Raw genomic sequence first — 19,788 nt, 5'->3', positions numbered from 1 at the left:
GAACATGTAAATACAGAAACAGATTTTTCTACAATGTATTTCCCCATCCTCTTCCCCTTTCTTATGCCATTGAGCATATGGGGATAATACATAAAGCATGGGAGGGGTTTGGGTTTTATAAAATTCTGATAGTGGTGGTGATGGAGTGTTAGGTGTTGCTGATAAGGCATGGAAAAAAGGCAACTAATCCTGTTCTTTTTCCTTTCATGCGATGGCTGTAGCTAGAACAGATTCAGAAGCACCCATGGTTCTTGTGAGTATTCCCAGATCCTTCCGTTTGATTTCCACTCAGCTCTCTGTTCCTTTCCTTGTCTGAACTGAGATCTCTAATATTGTCTGGTTTGCCACTATCACTCAAGATGTGGAATGGAGCCTAGGCAGTGCATGTAGGAGCTGAGTTCAAAAGATGAACAGAGTATAAATGTTCCACTGTGAGCTTTCCTTTAGATGACATTTCTAAGTTTCCAGCTTAGTTAACCCCTGGGTTTAGTTCTTAACGCATGAGAGCTAGAAACTTTAAATGGATAATAATAGCAATAATCAGGGCTTTTTTGTGGCAGGAACTCCTTTGCATATTAGGCCACACACCCCTGATGTAGCCAGTCCTTCAAGAGCTTACAGGATTGGCTACATCAGATGGGTGTGGCCTAATATGCAAATGAGTTCCTACTAAAAAAAAAGCCTTGCCAATAATAGTGGGGCGTCCATTGTACAGGCTTCACTGAAATAGAAACAACTAGCACAAGATGAATGTTAACAGGGCTTCAGGAGGAGAAATTCCTAGCAGATTGGTCTGTGAGGTGTTTATGTAATGGCTCAGAGCTGACATTCTGTGCTGCATGCTGGCCATGGAGATTCCCAGTGCCCTTGGCTATCACAACTCCTTGGCCCAGCAGCGGTAGCTGCTCTCCTTTTAACTCATTTTTGTCCATCTTTCCCAGAGGAGGCAAGAATGAACCGGAGCCAGAGCAGCCAATTCCTCGAAAGGTGGCGATCCGGCGGATCCAGTCGGTCAGCGAGTTGGATCCTGACGTGCTGGAGAGCATGCACTCTCTGGGCTGTTTCCGCGACAAGAACAAGCTGAAGCAGGAGCTGCAGAACGAGGGGTGAAAATTTAGGGTGTATGGGAGTGGGGATGAGAGTCTGCCTTAAGTTTTGCACATTACATGCTGGGGATGCAGTATGCTAACCAGGACCAGCCCTCCCGCTAAGCAAACTAGGCGGCTGCCTAGGGCACCGGGAGGGTGGGGGCGCAAAATTGGGCTCCCCACCCCCTCCCAGTGCCCCAGGCAAACACCTAGTTTGCCTTTTGCCCTCCACCGCTACTGCCGCCGCCCACCCCGCCATTCCTTCCCCCTTGCGCCTCCCCACCACGCCTCCCCCCTGCGTCACCTCCTCCTTCCTTCGAACCCTTTCCCACCCCGGTGTGTCAATTTCAACGTCGGAACCGGCTCTAGCGCCGCATTCCAGCTCTCTACAGCCCCCCCCTCCCCGGCCAAACACTCCAGTCGCGGTCCTGAAAGGGCGACCCCCGCTACAGCTGACTCCTTCCCTCCCCACATCCTGGATGGGAGGGGAGGAGTTCAGCGGGGGGTCACTCTTTCAGGACACTGTTCCTGAGGGACAGACGGTGAGCACAGCCTGGCCCCACAGCGCGGTTTTAACTGCGACTGGTGTGTTCGGCCGGGGGAGGGGAGCTTTAGCGATCCAGAATGCAGCACTAGAGCCAGTTCCGGCATTGAAATTGACATGCTGGGATGGGAAAGGGTCCAAAGGGAGGGAGGAGGCGCGGTGGGGAAGGGAGGAGGCGGGGGGGAGGGGGGGCTCTTGTAGGGCACCAGGCAGTGAGTCTGCCTAGGGTGCCATGGGGCGTCAGGCTGCCCCTGATGCTATCACACTTGTTATCATGGACTAGGGAAACCTGGGAAATGGAATTATGCGAGAAAGCTGAGGTGGTTCTGGGAGAGAAGTCTCAGTACAAAACAACAAGTCTTAGCATTGATTCAGCTGATGGGGAAAAGTGCTGTCAAGTCATAGCAGGCTTATGGCAGCCCCATAAAGTTCCCAAGGCAAGAAGTCAACAAAGGGGAATTTGTCATTACCTGCCTCTGCAGAGCAGCCCTTGATGTCCTTGGTGGTCTCCCATTCATGACATCGAGTCACTGCAGACTTATGGCAACTCCCTTAGGGCAGGGGTGGCCAAGTGTGGCCTGGGAGCCACATGTGGCTCTTTCACACATATTGTGCTCCCACTGCTCCGTTGGGCAGCTTGGAGAATGCATTTGTTTCTTTAAATCACTTCTCCAAGCCTAACTAGCTGGTGACTTGGAGAATGCATTTAAAGTTAAAGTTGCTTTCTTTTTACCTTTCCCTCCCCCATCTATTTCAGGAGGAGAAATTCCTAGCAGACTGTAGTCTGTGAGATGTTTCTGTAATGGCTCAGAGGCAACATTCTGTGCTGCATGCCGGCTGTGGAGATTCCCAGTACCCTTGGCTATCACAACTTCTTGCCCCAGCAGCGATAGCTGCTCTCCTTCCTTCCTTCCTTCCTTCCTTCCTTCCTTCCTTCCTTCCTTCCTTCCTTCCTTCCTTCCTTCCTCCCTCCCTCCCTCCCTCCCTCCCTCCCTCCCTCCCTCCCCCCCTCCCCTCCAACATCCGATGTTCATGTCTTGTGGCTCTCAACCATCTGATGTTTTTTCTCTGTGACTCTTACATTAAGCAAGTTTGGCCACCCCTGCCGTAGGGTTTTCAAAACAAGAGACCAACAGAGATGGTCTACCATTGCCTAGTCTGCATAGCAACCCTGGATGTCCTTGTGTTCTCCCAACCCTGCTTAGCTTCCAAGATCTGACAAGATCATAGAATCATAGAGTTGGAAGGGACCCCCGAAGTCATCTAGTCCAACCCCCTGCACAATGCAGGAAATTCACAGGATCCACATTGCTGTCAGATGGCCATCTAGCCTCTGTTTAAAAACCTCCAGGGAAGGACACCCTACCACCTCCCGAGGAAGCCTGATCCACTGAGGAACTCCTCTAACTGTCAGGCTAGCCTTGGCCATCTAGGCCAGGGTGAAACCTAGTCCTTGTCTGCCAGTCTAACTGTTAGATTCTTAACAGGTCTGAAAGTTGAAATGGTTACTCTAGGTCAAAACCCCTGCAGGTTTCTATTGTTGATTCACTCTAAAAGGAGGGAGCAGGGGGAGGTGTGGCTGAAAGCAAGGTGAGCGAAATAGTTACAGATGGGAAGAGGGGAGAAAAGTGTAAAGAGCGCAGAGCGGGGGAAATCTGTTACTTCCATTCTAAATCCAGAGAGGTCCTCCTCACCCTGAGTCCACTCCCCCAATTTTCTCCCTCTCTACCTCAGGGAAAACCAGGAAAAAATGATTTATTATCTGCTCTTGGACCGCAAGGAGAGATACCCCAGCTGCGAGGATGAAGATCTGCCTCCACGCAACGATGTTGGTGAGACATTAGGGGGCCCTTTCCCAACACACATTTAGGGGAGGGAGGGCATGGCTCACTAGTTTCTAGTACCTTCCAGAAAGGTTCCAGGGACAGGATTCTGCTGAAGGGCCAAAAGAACCTTCCAGAATGTCCTGGAGCTGTGACCCAGGGATTTTTTGCTGGATTGCTAGACAATTGTCGTTCTCTTCCTTCCTCCATATCTCACATTGAGACTTCCATCTGGATGTGAGGGGAAGACAGCAAGACCAATGCACACCCCTTCCCATACATTTCACTAGCCCTACTTGCAATCAAGGAGGCACCCCAAAAGCCATGCTTCACCAAGTCATCGCACTGTTCACACCACCTCTAAATTCTTCCTTTCCCCCACTCAACCCTGCCCCATCAAATTTATTTATTATTTATTTATTACATTAAACTTATATCCCGTCCTCTCCGCAAGCGGACTCAGGGTGGCTCACAACATCACATTACTACCATTAAACCAATAAAACATATAAAGCATAATTACATATTTAAATTATTTAAAACCATTTTATGGTGCTGGGTTAATACAGTACAATATAGGCGGTTCTGAAAATTCGGTTGTGACTACCAGTACTCTACTTGGTGCTCTATATGATGTCCAGTGGCAGCTCTCTCTCAGTTAGATATCGAAGGCCTGTTGAAACAATTCGGTCTTACAGGCCCTCCGGAACATAGGCAGATCCTGCAGGGCCCTTATGGCCTCCGGGAGAGCATTCCAGAGTTCTGGCGCTGCCACCGAGAAAGCCCTAGTTCGTGTCATACACAACCTGGCTTCTTTTGGTCCCGGGATGGACAGTAGATTTTTCGTCCCTGAACGCAGTGCTCTCTGGGGAATATACGGAGAAAGGCAGTCCCGCAGATAGACAGGTCAAAACAGTGCTGGCAGGTGCAGAGTTTAACCAGGACATTGTAGTGCTTTGCTGTCTTGCCCCGAATACTAAGAAATCCCCATGTAATTGGCAGCTCCTATGCCTTACCCAAAAGATAACCGCAATCTGTCTCTTCTCCCCGATTTGTTTCAGACCCCCCTCGAAAGCGAGTCGACTCACCCATGCTGAACCGACATGGGAAGCGCCGGCCGGAACGGAAGTCCATGGAAGTTCTGAGTGTCACAGATGGTGGTTCCCCAGTCCCGGCCCGACGGGCCATAGAGATGGCACAACATAGCCAGAGGTGAGTGCCCATAAATATATGTATCTAGCAGAAGAGAGACGCTGTTGCAGTCTGGCTTTAGGAAGCATTGTAGGTTTTCCAGTAGGCTTTCCCGTACTACTAGAAGGAGGTGGAAGTTGCAAATATTTTAATACTTGCTTGCCCTGCAATGTACATTTACTTTGCTGCGACCCATGTATACTGTACTTATAGAAAGGCCTTTTTTTGGGTAGAAGAGGCCCAGCAGGAACTCGTTTGCATATTAGGCCACACCCCCTCTCAGGCAGAACTTCATTCCTGTGTGTTCCTGCCTATAGATATAGTTAGATGAGCCCCGTGGCGCAGAGTGGTAAAACTTCAGTACTGCAGTCCAAGCTCTCTGCTCATGAAAGTTCGATCTCGGTGGAAGCTGGATTCAGGTAGCTGGCTCAAGGTTGACTCAGCCTTCCATCCTTCCGAGGTCGGTAAAATGAGTGCCCAGCTTGCTGGGAGGAAAGTGTAGATGACTGGGGAAGGCAGAAGCAAACCACCCCATTAAAAAGTCTGCCGTGAAAATGCTGTGATGCGACTTCACCCCAGAGTCGGAAAGATGTAGATATGCCCAAGTCTTTGCTGCCCCCTGTTGATAATTCTAAGAACTGCATTTCTGTGTATCTCATCTTCCCCCCCTCCCTCCCCCATATCTGCCTCTTCTTCCTCACAAACAGGTCTCGATCTGTGAGTGGTGCCTCCACTGGCTTGTCCTCTAGCCCCCTCAGTAGCCCCAGGGTGAGTAGAAGGGTTTCAAAAGAGACTGTGGGGTGGGGGAGGTATGGTGAACCACTGGGGCAGATGATGCGGGGGAGCAGTTTGAGGTGGCTGTGGGAGGGCACCGACGGAGAGGGAAGGGGTTGGGTCTTGAGGGGGTGGGAGTCAGGAAACCAATCCACAGCCTCAGGACCCTCATTCACATCCCATCTTGCACTTAGTTCAGGTTGCTGGGAGGGAGGTGGGGTGACACTGAATGTGGCATTTCACAACTGACAGATAGAACTTCACCAGATGCAGCTCACATGCAGACACATATCCCATTGCATTCATGCTAGAGAAAGCTGGACCTGTTGAATTTCCACTGGCTGAGTAGCTTTCAGGCTTTGTCAGTGAACCATGTGAGAGGGGTATGCAGCATTGTTGAGGAAAAGCAGGGCTTTTTTTGTAGCAGGAACTCCTTTGCATACTGATATAACCAGTCCTCTGATAGCTTACAGGGCTCTTCTTGCAGGGCCTACTGTAAGCTCTTGCGGGATTGGCTGCATCAGGGGTTTGTGGCCTAATATGCAAAGGAGTTCCTGCTACAAAAAAAGCCCTGAGGAAAAGCCAAGAAAATGTCTGGATTGTGGAGGGTCAGGCTGGAGGACAGGGACAGGGCCAGACATTCTGTGGGGACAAGCTCTAGGGAGTCAGAGCAGAGTGTCTTGAGAGTGTGGGCAGGCCTGTCGTGAGATCTGGCTGGTTGTAGGCAGGGGAAAATCATAAACCCTGTAAAGCAGGGCTTCATTCTCACCTCCATATTGCAGATGGGTGGGCTGCAGTGGAGAATAGCTTGTGGCTATCTACAGAGGTGAGATTCAAACTGGGGTGTGCACACCTTCCAGTGTGGATCACTGACTCTCAGACACGGTGCTAGACCGTACTGAAGGTTAATGTAGCAGGTGGCTGCGTGACAGGCAGAAATGATTCAAGTGGTGCAGCTTTCTCTGCTGACACCAGGCCAGCGAAGGCTGTGCCCCTGAAGGATGGTGTTCTCCAAAAAGCTGCTTGTTGCCATCACTCCATCCGCTGGCAGTGAATCCCACAATTTAATTACTCATTGAGTAAAGAAAGATTTCCTTTTGTCTGTCCCGAATTTACTGCCTGTCAACTTCTTTGGAGGCTTCTGAATTCTACTCTTAGGAGACAGAGGGGGGCAACTTTTTCTCTCTTATGTATCATTTAAATGAAGCAAGCACAGCTTCAGTGACTAAATTACTACCTTCCACAAAGTTGTTAAAAGACACGGGGGTGAGTGAGGGAGTCGAAACCCTTAGAGAAGACAGCCTCTCCTTTTTAACCCCGTCTGGCTTTATTTAGTTAGTTTTGTCAAGAAAAATGGATTCCCAAAGAACAGGCTCAGGCTTTGAGTCCAAGGGTAGCTTGCCTTCCTGTCAGAAAGTATAAGCAATGGCATATGTGGATACCTCAAGAACACAGCTGGTTTATTTTCTCAGAGGGGCTTGTTCCTGGTTGTGTCAAGGGGGTGTTAGGTTTGCCACAGCGCAGCCCGTGAGAAGCAGAGCCTCGAGTCTTAGAGTCCAGTGAGACCCCAGGTAGCTGTGCCCACACCTTAAGTATTCCTGTGCTGTCATCTTCACATGGAAAGTGGAGGTTGGGGAAATCCTTTTTTTAAAAATCCAAACTAGAGCATGCGGGTGAGGGGAGCAGAAGGCTGCCATCTCCCTTGCCTGACCCGACTGTGCTCCGTTGTTTGAAGCGTTTTTCTCCACGCCTGACTCCGATACCGGAAGTGAGCCACGCTGGAAGAAAAATGCTTCAAGCAACAGAGTACAGTGAGGTAAGGCAGGGGGGAGGGGGCAGGGTTTCCCTCCCCTCACCCGTGCGCTCAGTTTTTGGTCTGTTTTTTTTAAAAAAATACCCCTCCCCCATGCTGTCTGCTTTGCACGCAAAGAGGCTGGTCCCTCCATGTAGAGCCTCCCGATAGATCAAGCTGGGCCCTCCCTGAGGAGCATGGGACAGTGGAAAATGTCAAGGATACCTGAGTTAGGGACCGTGGAGCAAGACTCGCTTTGGGAGCAGAGTGTGGGAATGCCACCTGCCATTACTCACCCCCATCTCACGGCTCTCCCCTTCCTCACCTCTCTCCCCCCCACTTCTCCCCACACCCAGAGCCCCATCTTCAGCTTTTCCCTCCCATCGCCTCCCCCTGCCCCTGCAAAGACCCAGACACTCCCAGCCAAGGGCAGCCCGGCAGGGGAACGGGCCCTGCAGAGCCGATGCTCCGCCCCTTTCCCCCTGCCCCCCAGCTCCCCGCCTCCTCACCCACCCTCCTCTCCCCGTTGCTTTTTCCCTTCTACTAAACCCCCACCCAAATCTGTGCTGCAGGTCACCCCCCACCCCTCCCCTCGGGGAAGCCCCCTCCCCACTCCGCTCGGCACCCCCGTACACACGCCCAAAGAGAGTCCCACCGGCACTCCTGGTGGGACGCCACCGAGCAGCCCTGGCGTGGCCGGCGTGGCGTGGAAAACCCGCCTGAACTCCATCAAGAACAGCTTCCTTGGCTCCCCACGCTTCCACCGCCGGAAACTGCAAGGTGAGTGTATAATTATCACTCTCTGCTGAGGGTGGGGTGGAAATTGGCCAGGGATGGGTTAGATGGGTTGTGCTGGTCGACTCAGTAGTGTTGCCAGTTGTGTTAAGTGAGCCTCTCAAGAACTCTTATTGGAGAAGATGATGATGATGGCTTGCTAACAGGGCCAGCCCTGCCACTAGGCAAACTAGGCAATTGCCTAGGGTGCTGGTCTTCTGGGGGCACCATATTGGGTGCCCCCCATATGACTTGGTGACGTTATCAGTGCGGGGAGGGGCGCCAGAAGTTAGCCTTGCCTAGGGTGCCGGACAGTCCCTGGCTGCTAATTATGTCTGGGATGGGGTATTCAGGAAGAGAGATGCTGCCATAGAATTGTGTACCATTGACTGTGGATGATCAAGGAGATGACGAGTGCGAGGAGCCGTTCCCCTTCCTCTCCTTGCCTGTGGAAAACCAATTAGCAACTTCCTAGTGGGAAAGCAGAGTTATGTGGAAACGGCACATTGCTCTCAGTTTGGGATTTTCCAGCTTGTAAATCAAATGCCAATCCATGTCTGTCAGCTTAGGTGTGATTGCCAGCTGTAGTTCACTGCAAAAGAGGAAGCCATGGATGAAGTTGTGGCAGAGGAAACAATGAAGGGTTGTGTGAGTGAACGTTCACCTTGTGCCCCTGGCATTCTGAAACTCAGGTTGTGTGAAGGAGAACTTTGATGACAGTGCTATAAAAGATGTTTAAAGGTTATGAGTGAATGATGTGGGATGTGTGGATTGATGCTGGTGAGTGACGGTGTGAAAACATTAGGGAAGAGCATTGTGTGTGACACCCGTGGGTGACGAGTGCAGGGATTGTCACAGGAGGACTGGGGAATCCTGGCCAACTGTCTGTGCAAGAACATAAGAACATAAGAGAAGCCATGTTGGATCAGGACAATGGCCCATCCAGTCCAGTACTCTGTGTCACACAGTGGTCAAAAAAATCAAGTGCCATCAGGAGGTCCACCAGTGGGTCCAGGACACTAGAAGCCCTGCCACTGTGCCCCCCCCCACAAGCACCAAGAATACAGAGCATCACTGCCCCAGAGAGTTCCAACAATATGCTGTGGCTAATAGGCACTGATGGACCTCTGCTCTATATGCTTATCCATTCCCCCCTCTTGAAGCTGTCTGTGCTTTTAGCCGCCACCACCTCCTGTGGCAGTGAATTCCACGTATTAATCACCCTTTGGGTGAAGAAGGACTTCCTTTTATCAGTTCTAATCCGACTGCTCAGCATGAAGTGTCCGCGTGTTCTCATATTGTGAGAAAGAGAGAAAAGTACTTCTTTCTCTACTTTCTCTATCCCATGCACAATCTTGTAAACCTCTATCTACAGGGGTGGCCAACAGTAGCTCTCCAGATGTTTTTTGCCTACAACTCCCATCAGCCATATGAACATATGAAGCTGCCTTATACTGAATCAGACACTCGGTCCATCAAAGTCAGTGTTGTCTACTCAGACTGGCAGCCGCTCTCCAGGGTCTCAAGCTGAGGTTTTTCATGCCTACTTGCCTGAGTCCTTTTCAGTTGGAGATGCCAGGGATTAAACCTGGGACCTTCTGCTTACCAAGCAGATGCTCTACCACTGAGCCACCGTCCCTCCCACCGTCCCTCCATGGCCATTGGCCATGCTGTCTGGGGCTGATGGGAGTTGTAGGCAAAAAACATCTGGAGAGCTACCGTTGGCCACCGCTACTCTATCATGTCACCCCTCAGTCGACGTTTCTCCAAGCTAAAGAGCCCCAAGCATTTTAACCTTTCTTCATAGGGAAAGTGTTCCAACAACCCTTTAATCATTCTAGTTGCCCTTTTCTGGACTTTTTCCAATGCTATAATATCTTTTTTTAGGTGCGGCAACCAGAATTGTACACAGTACTCCAAATGAGGCCGCACTATTGATTTATACAGGGGCATTATGAAGAGGGATGTACAAGAGAAGATGTTCCTCCCCAAGGGGGGGAGAGTTCAGAAACATCTCGGTAGCATGCAGCTCTCTGCTTATAGAGATGAATAACCCTACTTACAACTGCCTTGGAATAACAGAGCAAGCCCTGATGGGATTGTTCAGTCCAAGCCCAGCTCTGTTTCCCATTGTGTCCAGACAGATGCTCCCCAGTTGGGGGGTGGGGAGAGCAGCCATTGCTTTGAAGGGCTGTGCTGTGTTGGGGGGAAAACAGGCCCTGTTCATTCTTGTTGAATGTCTTAATGCTTCTTGCTCTACAGTTCCCACACCAGAGGAAATGTCCAGTCTGACTCCAGAGTCGTCCCCTGAGTGAGTATCAGAAGACAGTGATGGTATGGAATCTGGGGGAATTCAGGCCCTTTCCCTTATCCAAACACTTTTCTAGGTGGTAATTGTTTACTGTGCTGCTCCTGTTTCATAATATCTGTTTTTATGATATTATTTTAACTCCGTTGTTGTATTGTTGTAAGCCACCCTGAGCCTGCTTGCGGGATAGGGTGGAATATAAATCTAAAAATTACATTAAAATTAAATTAAATTGTATGTCATGCTGAATGCACAGATACTGGATTCTAAATATCTTGCTTCTGGCTCACTAGCAATAGTGAGCAGTGTGTGAAATGTGATTTTATGGGGGCCATAGGCATCTATTGGCTAGTTCTTGCAACATCATTGACAACCTGATGCAACTGCCAGTTCTCTGGGCCATGTTTCTTTGCAGAACCAACTCAGCCTGCCCCCCCCTCCCTGTTCTGCTTTTCTCTTTCAGACTAGCCAAGAAATCCTGGTTTGGGAATTTTATCAACCTAGACAAAGAGGAGCAAATTTTTGTGGTCATCAAAGACAAGCCCCTAAGCTCTATCAAAGCTGATATTGTTCATGCTTTCCTCTCAGTGAGTGTCGAGGGTCAGGGAAGAAGAGTGTGACTTTGGGGTAGGGCAGGGAAAAAGACAGAAAATGGAACTGGGATGGTGAGAAGGAAGAGGCCAGTGGGGAGCTGAGGAAGCCAGAGTTTGGACCGTGTCAGAATTTTGGGGAGGACAGTGGGAGGGGATAATCTCCATCTCACGAGTTGACATGCCCCTTCGATCATCTCCACAGATTCCCAGCCTGAGTCACAGTGTTGTGTCTCAAACAAGCTTCCGGGCCGAATACAAGTCATCAGGCGGCCCCTCGGTCTTCCAGAAACCCGTCAAGTTCCAAGTGGACATCAGCTACTCCGAGGGTGGGGAGGCACACAAAGACAGTGGGATCTACTCAGTCACCTTCACTCTCATCTCAGGTTGGTGCCCTGGAATAATGCTATCTATCTATCTATCTATCTATCTATCTATCTATCTATCTATCTATCTATCTATCTATCTATCTGAGATTTATATCCCGCCCTTCCCACTAGGTGGCTCAGGGCGGCTTACAACATGTAAAACTAACATAAAATATAAAATTAAGCATTAAAATTAACATTACATAATGTATAGTTAAAAATCTAATCATTTGTTACATACATAAAACATTAAAATCATTCAGCGGTCTTAAGTTACGCTCAATTCAAATTCGGTGTTCAGTGTTCAGTACTCAGTGCCAGTCAGTTGTGGGCCAGCCGGAAGAGGGCTGTCTTACAGGCCCTGCGGAATTGGGTAAGGTCCCGCAGGGCCCTTACCTCTTCCGGCAGCTGGTTCCACCAAGATGGAGCCATTATGGAGAAGGCCCTGTCCCTTGTAGCTTTCAAACGGGCTTCTTTTGGCCCGGGGACAACCAGATTTTGAGTTCCCGATCTCAGTGCTCGCTGGGGAACGTGTGGGATCATCCCAGGCAGTAGGCTGGGGCCTGCCCTGTTGTTTACCGACCCCCCCACCAGTGCCATCACTTATTGTTCTGTTCCCAAAGGCTGAAGTGTGATGCTGATGGATTTTAGAGACCTGTTCCCAGGGACAGTCTTAGTGCTTCTGGAGCCCTGGGCACAACTCCAGGATGGGGCCCTAGAATAAGTGCCGGTCTCCTATCGGGGCTGTGCAAAGTGGGCAGGAGCTGCTGCTGGAAGCTGGCTGCCCCTTGTGCCCAAGCCCCAGATGGGAGTGGTTGCAAGCAGATGGCAAGAGCCTGCTTTTCTTCTTTCCCCTCTCCTTCATGAGGTAAGGCTATGGATTGTGCTGAGGCCCCCACCAGCACAGGGCCTGCAGCAGCTGTCCCCATGTCCATTGGCTAAGACTGTTCCTGACTGATCACAAAGCTGTATATGAATGGCAGGAGGATATACAGCAAATTTAGATATATCCAAGGTATATTCAGGCACTACAAACTTTTGTCACACTAACTGTTAGGGCTTCACACAAAGGATCTTGGGAATTCATGGTTTGATGAGACTGCAGAGACTCTCCAACATTGCCTATTTATTTCTCTAGATATTTATGCCCTGTTTTTCTCCCCAATGCAGACTCAAATTAGTTTGCAACAGGACTTTTTTTTTTAGCAGGAACACACAGGAATGCAGTTCCGGCTGGATTGGCCAGGGTTCCAGCTTAAAAAAGGTCTCAGGCAGAGGGAAGGCACTAGGCAACTCCATCCTCTCTGCCACCTCCAGCCTCCAATGGGCTTGTGAAGAGAGTGAGAGATGAGGAGCTGCCCATGAGTGCCCCCTTCCTGGAAAAGCTGGGCCTGCTGATGCCCACTGCGTGTGGCTCTCTCTCCTGCTGTGTTGGGGGGGGGGGGGGCTGTGTGAGAACACATCCATGAAATGCAGCTGATGGCACTGTACTGTTCTGTGTCAGTATGCAGAAAGTAACCTACTGGATCAGGGGTGGAATTCTAGCAGGAGCTCCTTTACATATTAAGCCACACACCCCTGATGTAGCAGATCCTCCAGGAGCTTACAAGGCTCTTTTTTGTAAGCCAGGGATGGCCAACGGTAGCTCTCCAGATGTTTTTTGCCTACAACTCCCATCAGCCCCAGCCAGCATGGCCAATGGTTGGGGGTGATGGGAGTTGTAGGCAAAAAACATCCGGAAAGCTACCGTTGGCCACCCGTTGTAAGCTCTTGGAGGATTGGCTACATCAGGGGTGTGTGGCCTAATATGCAAAGGAGCTCCTGGTAGAATTCCACCCCTGGTGACATCACTTCCAGTGATGTTGGGGTGTGTCGCCTAATATGCAAATGAGTTCCTGCTAGGCTTTTCTACCAAAAAACGCCTGGTTTGCAGAATCTTTTTCTCGGCTTTCATTTTCTCCTGACACAACCTGTGAGGTAGACTGAGCTGAAGGAGCATGTTGCAAGGGTACCCAGCAAGTTTCTGTGGCAGCATGGGGATCCTACACTCTAACCACACTGGCTCTCCTAAGAGGACTGTAGTTCCCAGATTTAGGTGGGCAGCAGGAATATATTACACTAAGTCTGCTGTGTAGATATGCCCGCAAGGAGTGATTCAGTCCTTGCTCTCTTGTGGGGAAGATCACATTTTACTCAACTAACATGAGACAATAAGGCATATACCTTGAATATGAAAAGGCAGGAGGACCATTTCATCTGGTGATCCATATCCAAACAGCCCCAAATGGTTGCTGCTACAGGGTAATCCAGACCTGGAATCTCAAAGAACGTGGAAAATACAGAGCTTTGGCACCAGCCTCACTTTGGAATCCACAGATCCCTTTTTATGAGACATGTTTGATTTGCAGCTTCTCACCATAAACCCCTTTCAGTAGTGTCTTTTGCCCCAGGGTCTGGGACTCTCTCAAGAGAATTCCCCTCCCGATCTAAAAGCCCTTGTCTGCCTCCACAGGTCCCAGCCGCCGGTTTAAGCGAGTTGTGGAAACAATCCAGGCGCAATTGCTCAGCACACACGACCAGCCTTCCGTGCAAGCCCTCGCAGGTGGGTGTTCGGGATCCGTACTCGGACTGGGTACCAACAGTTTGCTAGGTAATGTCCCTAGCTGCAGTCAATATTCTAAGAGACACTTGCATTGTTTGCTTGACATTTCACGCACCTGCCTAATGTTGGCATCATACCAGCTTGTAAGAAAGTAGAGCCTTGCTGGATCAGACCAAAGATCCACCTCCTCCATTACCTTGCGGTCTCACAGTGGCCCACTGGAGCCCTTAGGAAGCCCATAAGCAGGGCATGAAGGCAATAGCCCTCCTGCTATTGTTTGACCTCAGCAACTGGAATTCATTGGTATGCTACCACTCCTTCCAGCAACTGGAATTCATTGGTATGCTACCACTCCTAGATGGGCATCTGACAGCAGTGAAGATCCTGTGAATTTAGGGGGAGGTATTTGTGAGTTTCCTGCATTGTGCAGAGGGTTGGACTCGATGACCTTGGAGGTCCCTTCTAACTCTATGATTCTGTGACCATGGACGCTCGATTTTGGTCTTTCCTGAAGGAGTCACTGCTTTGGAGCACTTCCAGATCTCAGCATGCTATTGGGTTCTTTGTGAATTTAATGTTTAAAGTGTTGAATATTTCAGTTTCTCTTTGACGTGTTGATTTCAAGTATGGTTTGAGCAGCTCCAACTATAGCAAAAACTGATCAGAAAGAGGTCATCTTGTGTCCGTTTGTTTTTTAAAGGCCTGACCTGGGTAGCCCAGCTAACCTGATCTTATCAGATTTTGGAAGCTAAGCAAGGTCAGCCCTGGCTAGTACTTGGGTGGGAGACCAGCAAGGAAGTCCAGGGTTGCTGTGCAGAGGCCAGCGATGGGAAACCATCTCTGTTCATCTCTTGCCTTGAAAATCCTACTGTGTTGTCATACGTCAGCTGTGACTTGGTGGCCCCTTTGTGCATACAACTGTTGCTGTTTTCTTGGACTGTTAACATTATCTTCCTTTCTTCCTTCAGTGGTATGACTTTATTGGCCATAACCATAAACATAACCACACTAATTTTAAAAAAGCAAAACTTTTTAAGCCCACTGTAATTATAATTTTTAAAAGTTTTATTGTATGCTGAATTACTAAATATAAGAGGAATATTTCTATCATTATTCTGAAGAAGAAAGGAAAAAAATGATCATAACAGTATCTCTTAAAGATGTTACTATTATTGTAGTTAATCTAAATTAAGAATCTTAACTTGGTCATTTAAATTATGTTATCATTCTTAAAATGGTAGTAAGACATTTCTAATTATTAACTATCGGGTAAATAGTAAAAGGCCACTCTAATGACATGAATAAAAACCAGAAGAGAAGCATTTTTAAAAAAAAAAAAAAGTATTCAGAGTATAACTAAGTGATACCCGTTTGTGAAATTCACATGGTTTGTTCTTCTGTCTCCAACTCCAGATGAGAAGAACGGGCAACTGTGCCGCTTGCCATGTACCCCAACCCGCAGCTGCCAAACATCTCGGCGCTCTGAATCCGACGTCTCCTCTGAGCACCATCGACGTGGCTCTAAGGACAAGAAGCTGGTCTCATCCAATGGGACTCAAGTCCAGCAACCGCCACCCCCGTCCCCACAGCAGCCGTGACAACCGGGGCAGCGCAGGGGCAGCCGGGAGCCAGAGCAGCTAGGAGTGCAAACTCCGTGCCCCTGGGAATCGCTAGAGCCGCCCCAGCAGGGCAGATGGAGCCAATGAACTCAAGGCACGGATGGGTCAAGGCCCCACCAAAGACACAAAGGGGAAGGGGGGGGTGGTTTAAGTTTAAGAAGCTCGTCTCACCCCTGGGCGGAAAAGTTGCCATCTTGGGAGCAGCCCATACTGTGAACTTGTAAATAATTAAGAACAAAACAGAAAAAAAAGAACACCACAAATCCAGAAAAAGAACAAAAGGGGAGGGGAGAGTACAATTGCAAGAAGATGGTGGACAGAAACAAAACAAACCTGGAGGAGGAGGAGAGAAGCCGGGCAGGAGCCGGTGGGGGCTGGGATGTTTACTCTGATTCCTTTGGTTTGGGAGGGAGCGAGGGAGGGAAGGGGGGAGCGTCTTTATTTACTTCAGTCCTTTTCATAGACTCTCTCCTGATTTCAGTTAGTCCAATTAGGAGACATCTTCTTTCTTCTGCCGTTCCTTCTGTGGCCTGTAGGAGGCCAACCTACTCATGGCATCTTGGCAGAACCCACTAAAATCACGAGACAGAGCTAGTAGGAAGTTTGCTTGAGTGAGAAATTCAAAGGTTTCTGGCACCCAACCCTGTCCCTTCCTATTTTTCTTCTTTTAGTTTTCCTGTTTCCAGAAATCAGGGGCAATTCTTTTGTTTTTTAATGAAAAAAGCACTATTGCTGAACAAGATGGAATTTAAAATATTAGAACATTAATAAAAACCTCTTCCAAAATGTAAAAAAAAAAAATCTCTCCCAAAGCCAATATTAAAAAAAAATCTGATTTTCAAATGCGGAGCCAAAATGGACACAGTTGTGATTATATTAAAGTATTTATTGAAAGCCAGCATTTTGTAAGTTTAATAAAATGACAAGGATAGAAAAATGTAGTTAAAACCACATTTACCTAAACATTCTGAAACTAAAAATAATTCAGTTTATAAAATGTAAATTTCTTAATTTGGGAAAGGGGTGCGGGGGAGGAAGTGTGTGTGCCCATTCAGTGACAGAACAGTCAGCAATATGAAAAATGACCAGTCTTGGAGTTTGCAAAACCTCTATAGCACAACATGGTTATAGTTTCTTTTTTAAAAACTGGGTTCTGGATTCTAACTTGGTGTGGATGCTCCGTTTTGATTAAACCCAATTCTTATAGTGTCACACTTGTATAATCCATCACCTCTCATGGGCTCAGGCATTCCTTTTCCACAATCAGCTGCATGCGGAATTGAAACGTGGTTCCACACAGCACTTCATATAGCACTATATTCTCATGGAAATACAGCAATGCTTTCTATCCTCACAACCAAGATCCTACTAAATGTTTACTAGGCATTAAGTTCCATTCAGCAAAGGTCCTGCTTCTCCCTGTGGAGTTACTTTTCTTCCTTTGTTTACAACCTTATCAGTTCCATTCCCTGGCTGCAGCATTCCTTGCACTTGTGGGGGGAGGGCAGTGGCAGGACCAGCTTAAATACTGCCTTTTAACTTTGTAGTCAAGAAGGATAGGTTATGTAATTTTTATTATCACAGTTTTATAACAGCACCAAGAGTGGAATTCTAGCAGGAGCTCCTTTGCATATTAGGCCACACACCCCTTATGTAGCCAGTCCTCCAAGAGCTTACAAAAAAGAGCCCTGTAAGCTTTTGGAGGATTGACTACATCGGGGGGGGGGGGTGGCCTAATATGCAAAGGAGCTCCTGCTAGAATTTCACCCCTGAATAGCACTGTAATGATAATAAAAAATTGAGTAGCTTTGGTTGCAAAGTGAAAAGCACTACTTAATCTTGCCCCCCTCCCCCACAATCTGATAACAGTTGATTAAGCTGCAAGTGGAAGGAAAGGAAGAAAAAGGCCAAACGTTAATCATGCTTTGACTAGCCACACTAGGCAGCATGGAGCTGCAATTGCTCTTTATGTTGTTGTTTTTTTAAACTGCACAAATCAGGTCTGCAAAAAGGCAGGAGGATAACAGGGAAGACACTGGAATGTAGTAGGTTGGCATTTGGTTAAAACATAGTCAATAATTTATGGCTATTCCCAACTAAGTGGTTGTGTGTGGAAGCAATCCTACAGTGGAGATGAAAATGGTTGCTGAAAGGTCTTAGTGATTCCTATGCAAGTGTTGTGCTACAGAGAGGGAAAGTGAGAACAGATAACTTGTGTGTTGGGGAAGGGGTAATTAACAATTAGCAACCTTGTACCCATCAAATATGTGCTTATTAAAATTGCATCTCACTCCACTGTAGAGAATTCTCTTTTCATATTTTTTAAAAGATGTCACATGATCTTTAGCTTATACCAGCCCTCTTCCAGAGGTTAGAACATCATGCATTGTGTAAGCAAAACAAGCAAGAACAGGTTTTAAATTACTTTCTCTCACACTTTTAATAGGCAAATTATTATTTTACTAAGGACATCTTGTCAAATTATTTAACCACTAATTTGTTTTAAAAGGAATATAAGATGCATTTCAGTAAAATAATATCCTATTCTATTCCTGCTCCCAGTGACACTCCCCCTCCCCGATTAAGTAATTGGCATTTTTAAAATTCCATCAGCTGCTTTGCAAAATTCCAAAGGATGTTATTTACCTGCTGATTTTAAACTCTTCTTCTAACTGGCTCTGTTTCGTGTAATTTTAGCAACCCTGTCAGAACTCTGAGTGGGTAACATGACTCATCTCTCCCCCTCCCTGTCCCCCAAGTCCCCCCCCCCCCAACACTCTGCATCCATCTGCACAAGGCATTCTGATGGGAGGGAGGAGGAGGCGGCGACCACTGCACTGGGTTTTCAAAAGTGCTGTGTCTCAGATGGAAGGCAGAGGAGCCTCATGTTACCCAACCTAGCCCTCTAAATGCAGACACCACCCGCAATATAATTACCACAGACCTGGAGGCAGGATTCCTTTTGATCCCATGGGCAGCATTTGTGGTGGAAAATGGACTGGAGTCACAGATATCAACAGAGATGGAGCCCAGAAGGGCTTGCGGGAAGGGGAGGGGGAGGGCTAGGAAGCCAGGCAAGGTGCTGATATAGGATAGTAGCACTAGCAGCATACCTGTTCCAATCAAGCCTCTTACATGTATTCTTTTGAATGTGGGAGTAGGCAAGGGATGAATCTGTCTAGAGGGCTGGCAGCTCTGGTGGACTCAAGGTCTTGAGACTGCCGTTGAGCAATACGAATTGTGGTGGAAATCTACAAAAGCAATCCTGCTTCTTCCTTCCCTCCAACCTCCTTTCCTTCCTCAGTGGCTCTGGGTGACTCTCCTCTCCCTGGTGGGAGTGACACTGCTGGATGTGGACGATGGCGCATGCGGGCGTGCACATGAACAGGAGATAATTGTATGTAGCCCCACCCCAGTCCCATCTCATCTTCTGGCCCCGTGTCCATCTGTCCTCTCTCCTTTTTGTGAACCCAATCTTATCACACATATGCCCTTGCTTTTCTCTTCCCTCCCTCCCTGCAACCATCCAACCCTTCCTATTTCATGTCATCTCTGGGGTCTAATTATTGCTCAGAAAAAAAAAATACAATCAATCACTGAAATGTTCCCTGGCTGCCCGGATCCACCTCGTGTCATTTCCGGTCAATGTTTGGGAGGTACTGCTTCTTGTCTGCAAAGTGGGAACCACCGCTTTCCATTCATGGTGAGGGAGTTCTGGTTGATCCAGGCAAGCGCTGAAGCATGGATGGTCTGTGAGATGGTTCCAGATATACAATAATTTGGAGCTGGTCCTGTCTTTAGCAGCCTTGGCCCATAAGTGAAAGCTGTGGTGTCGCTCCAACACCCCTTCCTGGGGTTCTCTCCCCTAGTGCTTTTACTGAGCTACCATCCTTAGAAGGTATGTGGACACTGCGCGGATCCGATAGTATGTATGAATGTATGTGAAACAAAGACTCTGCCAGGTGAATATTGTGCGTAGCTGAGTAGGTGTCCCATGCCCTGTGGGTTTATGAGCATAGGAGTTGGCCACGCTGTGTGGAGGAGAACAAGTGTGATGTGTTTTGCAAGTGGATGATGGATGGAGAGATGCAGGGGTACATGCTTAGCTGCTGCATATTTGTGAGATGGAAAGAAATGCTACGAAATGCTGTGAGCATATGCAAAATGTGGGTAGGTTATCTTCAATGTATGTATGCATACGAGGAAGGGCGCAAAGCCCAATTTTTGTGTTACATTGGGAATTTTGGCTCATGGCTTTATCCCATACTGCTCTGCTAAGATCTAGATAGAGGACCCACAGCAGAGTGAATGCTGT

The 19,788-nt window shown here is 48.2% G+C and overlaps 1 protein-coding gene across 7 annotated transcripts in view; it reads left to right on the top strand.

The window, feature by feature from the left end:
• BRSK1 (BR serine/threonine kinase 1) overlaps positions 1-16,213 on the top strand; it is a 45,793-nt gene extending 29,580 nt beyond the window's left edge. For 2 of the 7 annotated variants that reach the window (XM_060256086.1, XM_060256090.1), the window contains 11 exons: positions 222-253; positions 942-1,106; positions 3,367-3,464; positions 4,517-4,667; positions 5,354-5,414; positions 7,569-7,992; positions 10,249-10,297; positions 10,758-10,881; positions 11,090-11,270; positions 13,765-13,902; positions 15,268-16,212. In XM_060256086.1, coding sequence (XP_060112069.1) covers positions 222-253; positions 942-1,106; positions 3,367-3,464; positions 4,517-4,667; positions 5,354-5,414; positions 7,569-7,992; positions 10,249-10,297; positions 10,758-10,881; positions 11,090-11,270; positions 13,765-13,902; positions 15,268-15,452 — 1,608 coding nt within the window. In that variant the 3' untranslated portion in view covers positions 15,453-16,212. Of the gene's footprint in view, positions 1-221; positions 254-941; positions 1,107-3,366; positions 3,465-4,516; positions 4,668-5,353; positions 5,415-7,155; positions 7,237-7,568; positions 7,993-10,248; positions 10,298-10,757; positions 10,882-11,089; positions 11,271-13,764; positions 13,903-15,267 lie in introns of all 7 variants that reach the window. The other 5 variants (XM_060256088.1, XM_060256092.1, XM_060256087.1 and 2 more) reach the window with 5 other exon arrangements.
• The last annotated feature ends 3,575 nt before the right edge of the window (positions 16,214-19,788 follow it).

Source organism: Heteronotia binoei, chromosome 15 (genome assembly GCF_032191835.1).
Source record: "Heteronotia binoei isolate CCM8104 ecotype False Entrance Well chromosome 15, APGP_CSIRO_Hbin_v1, whole genome shotgun sequence".
Lineage (NCBI taxonomy): Eukaryota > Metazoa > Chordata > Lepidosauria > Squamata > Gekkonidae > Heteronotia > Heteronotia binoei.
The sequence above is the reverse complement of the archived record's forward strand: the minus strand, read 5'-3'. Positions and strand labels throughout refer to the sequence as shown.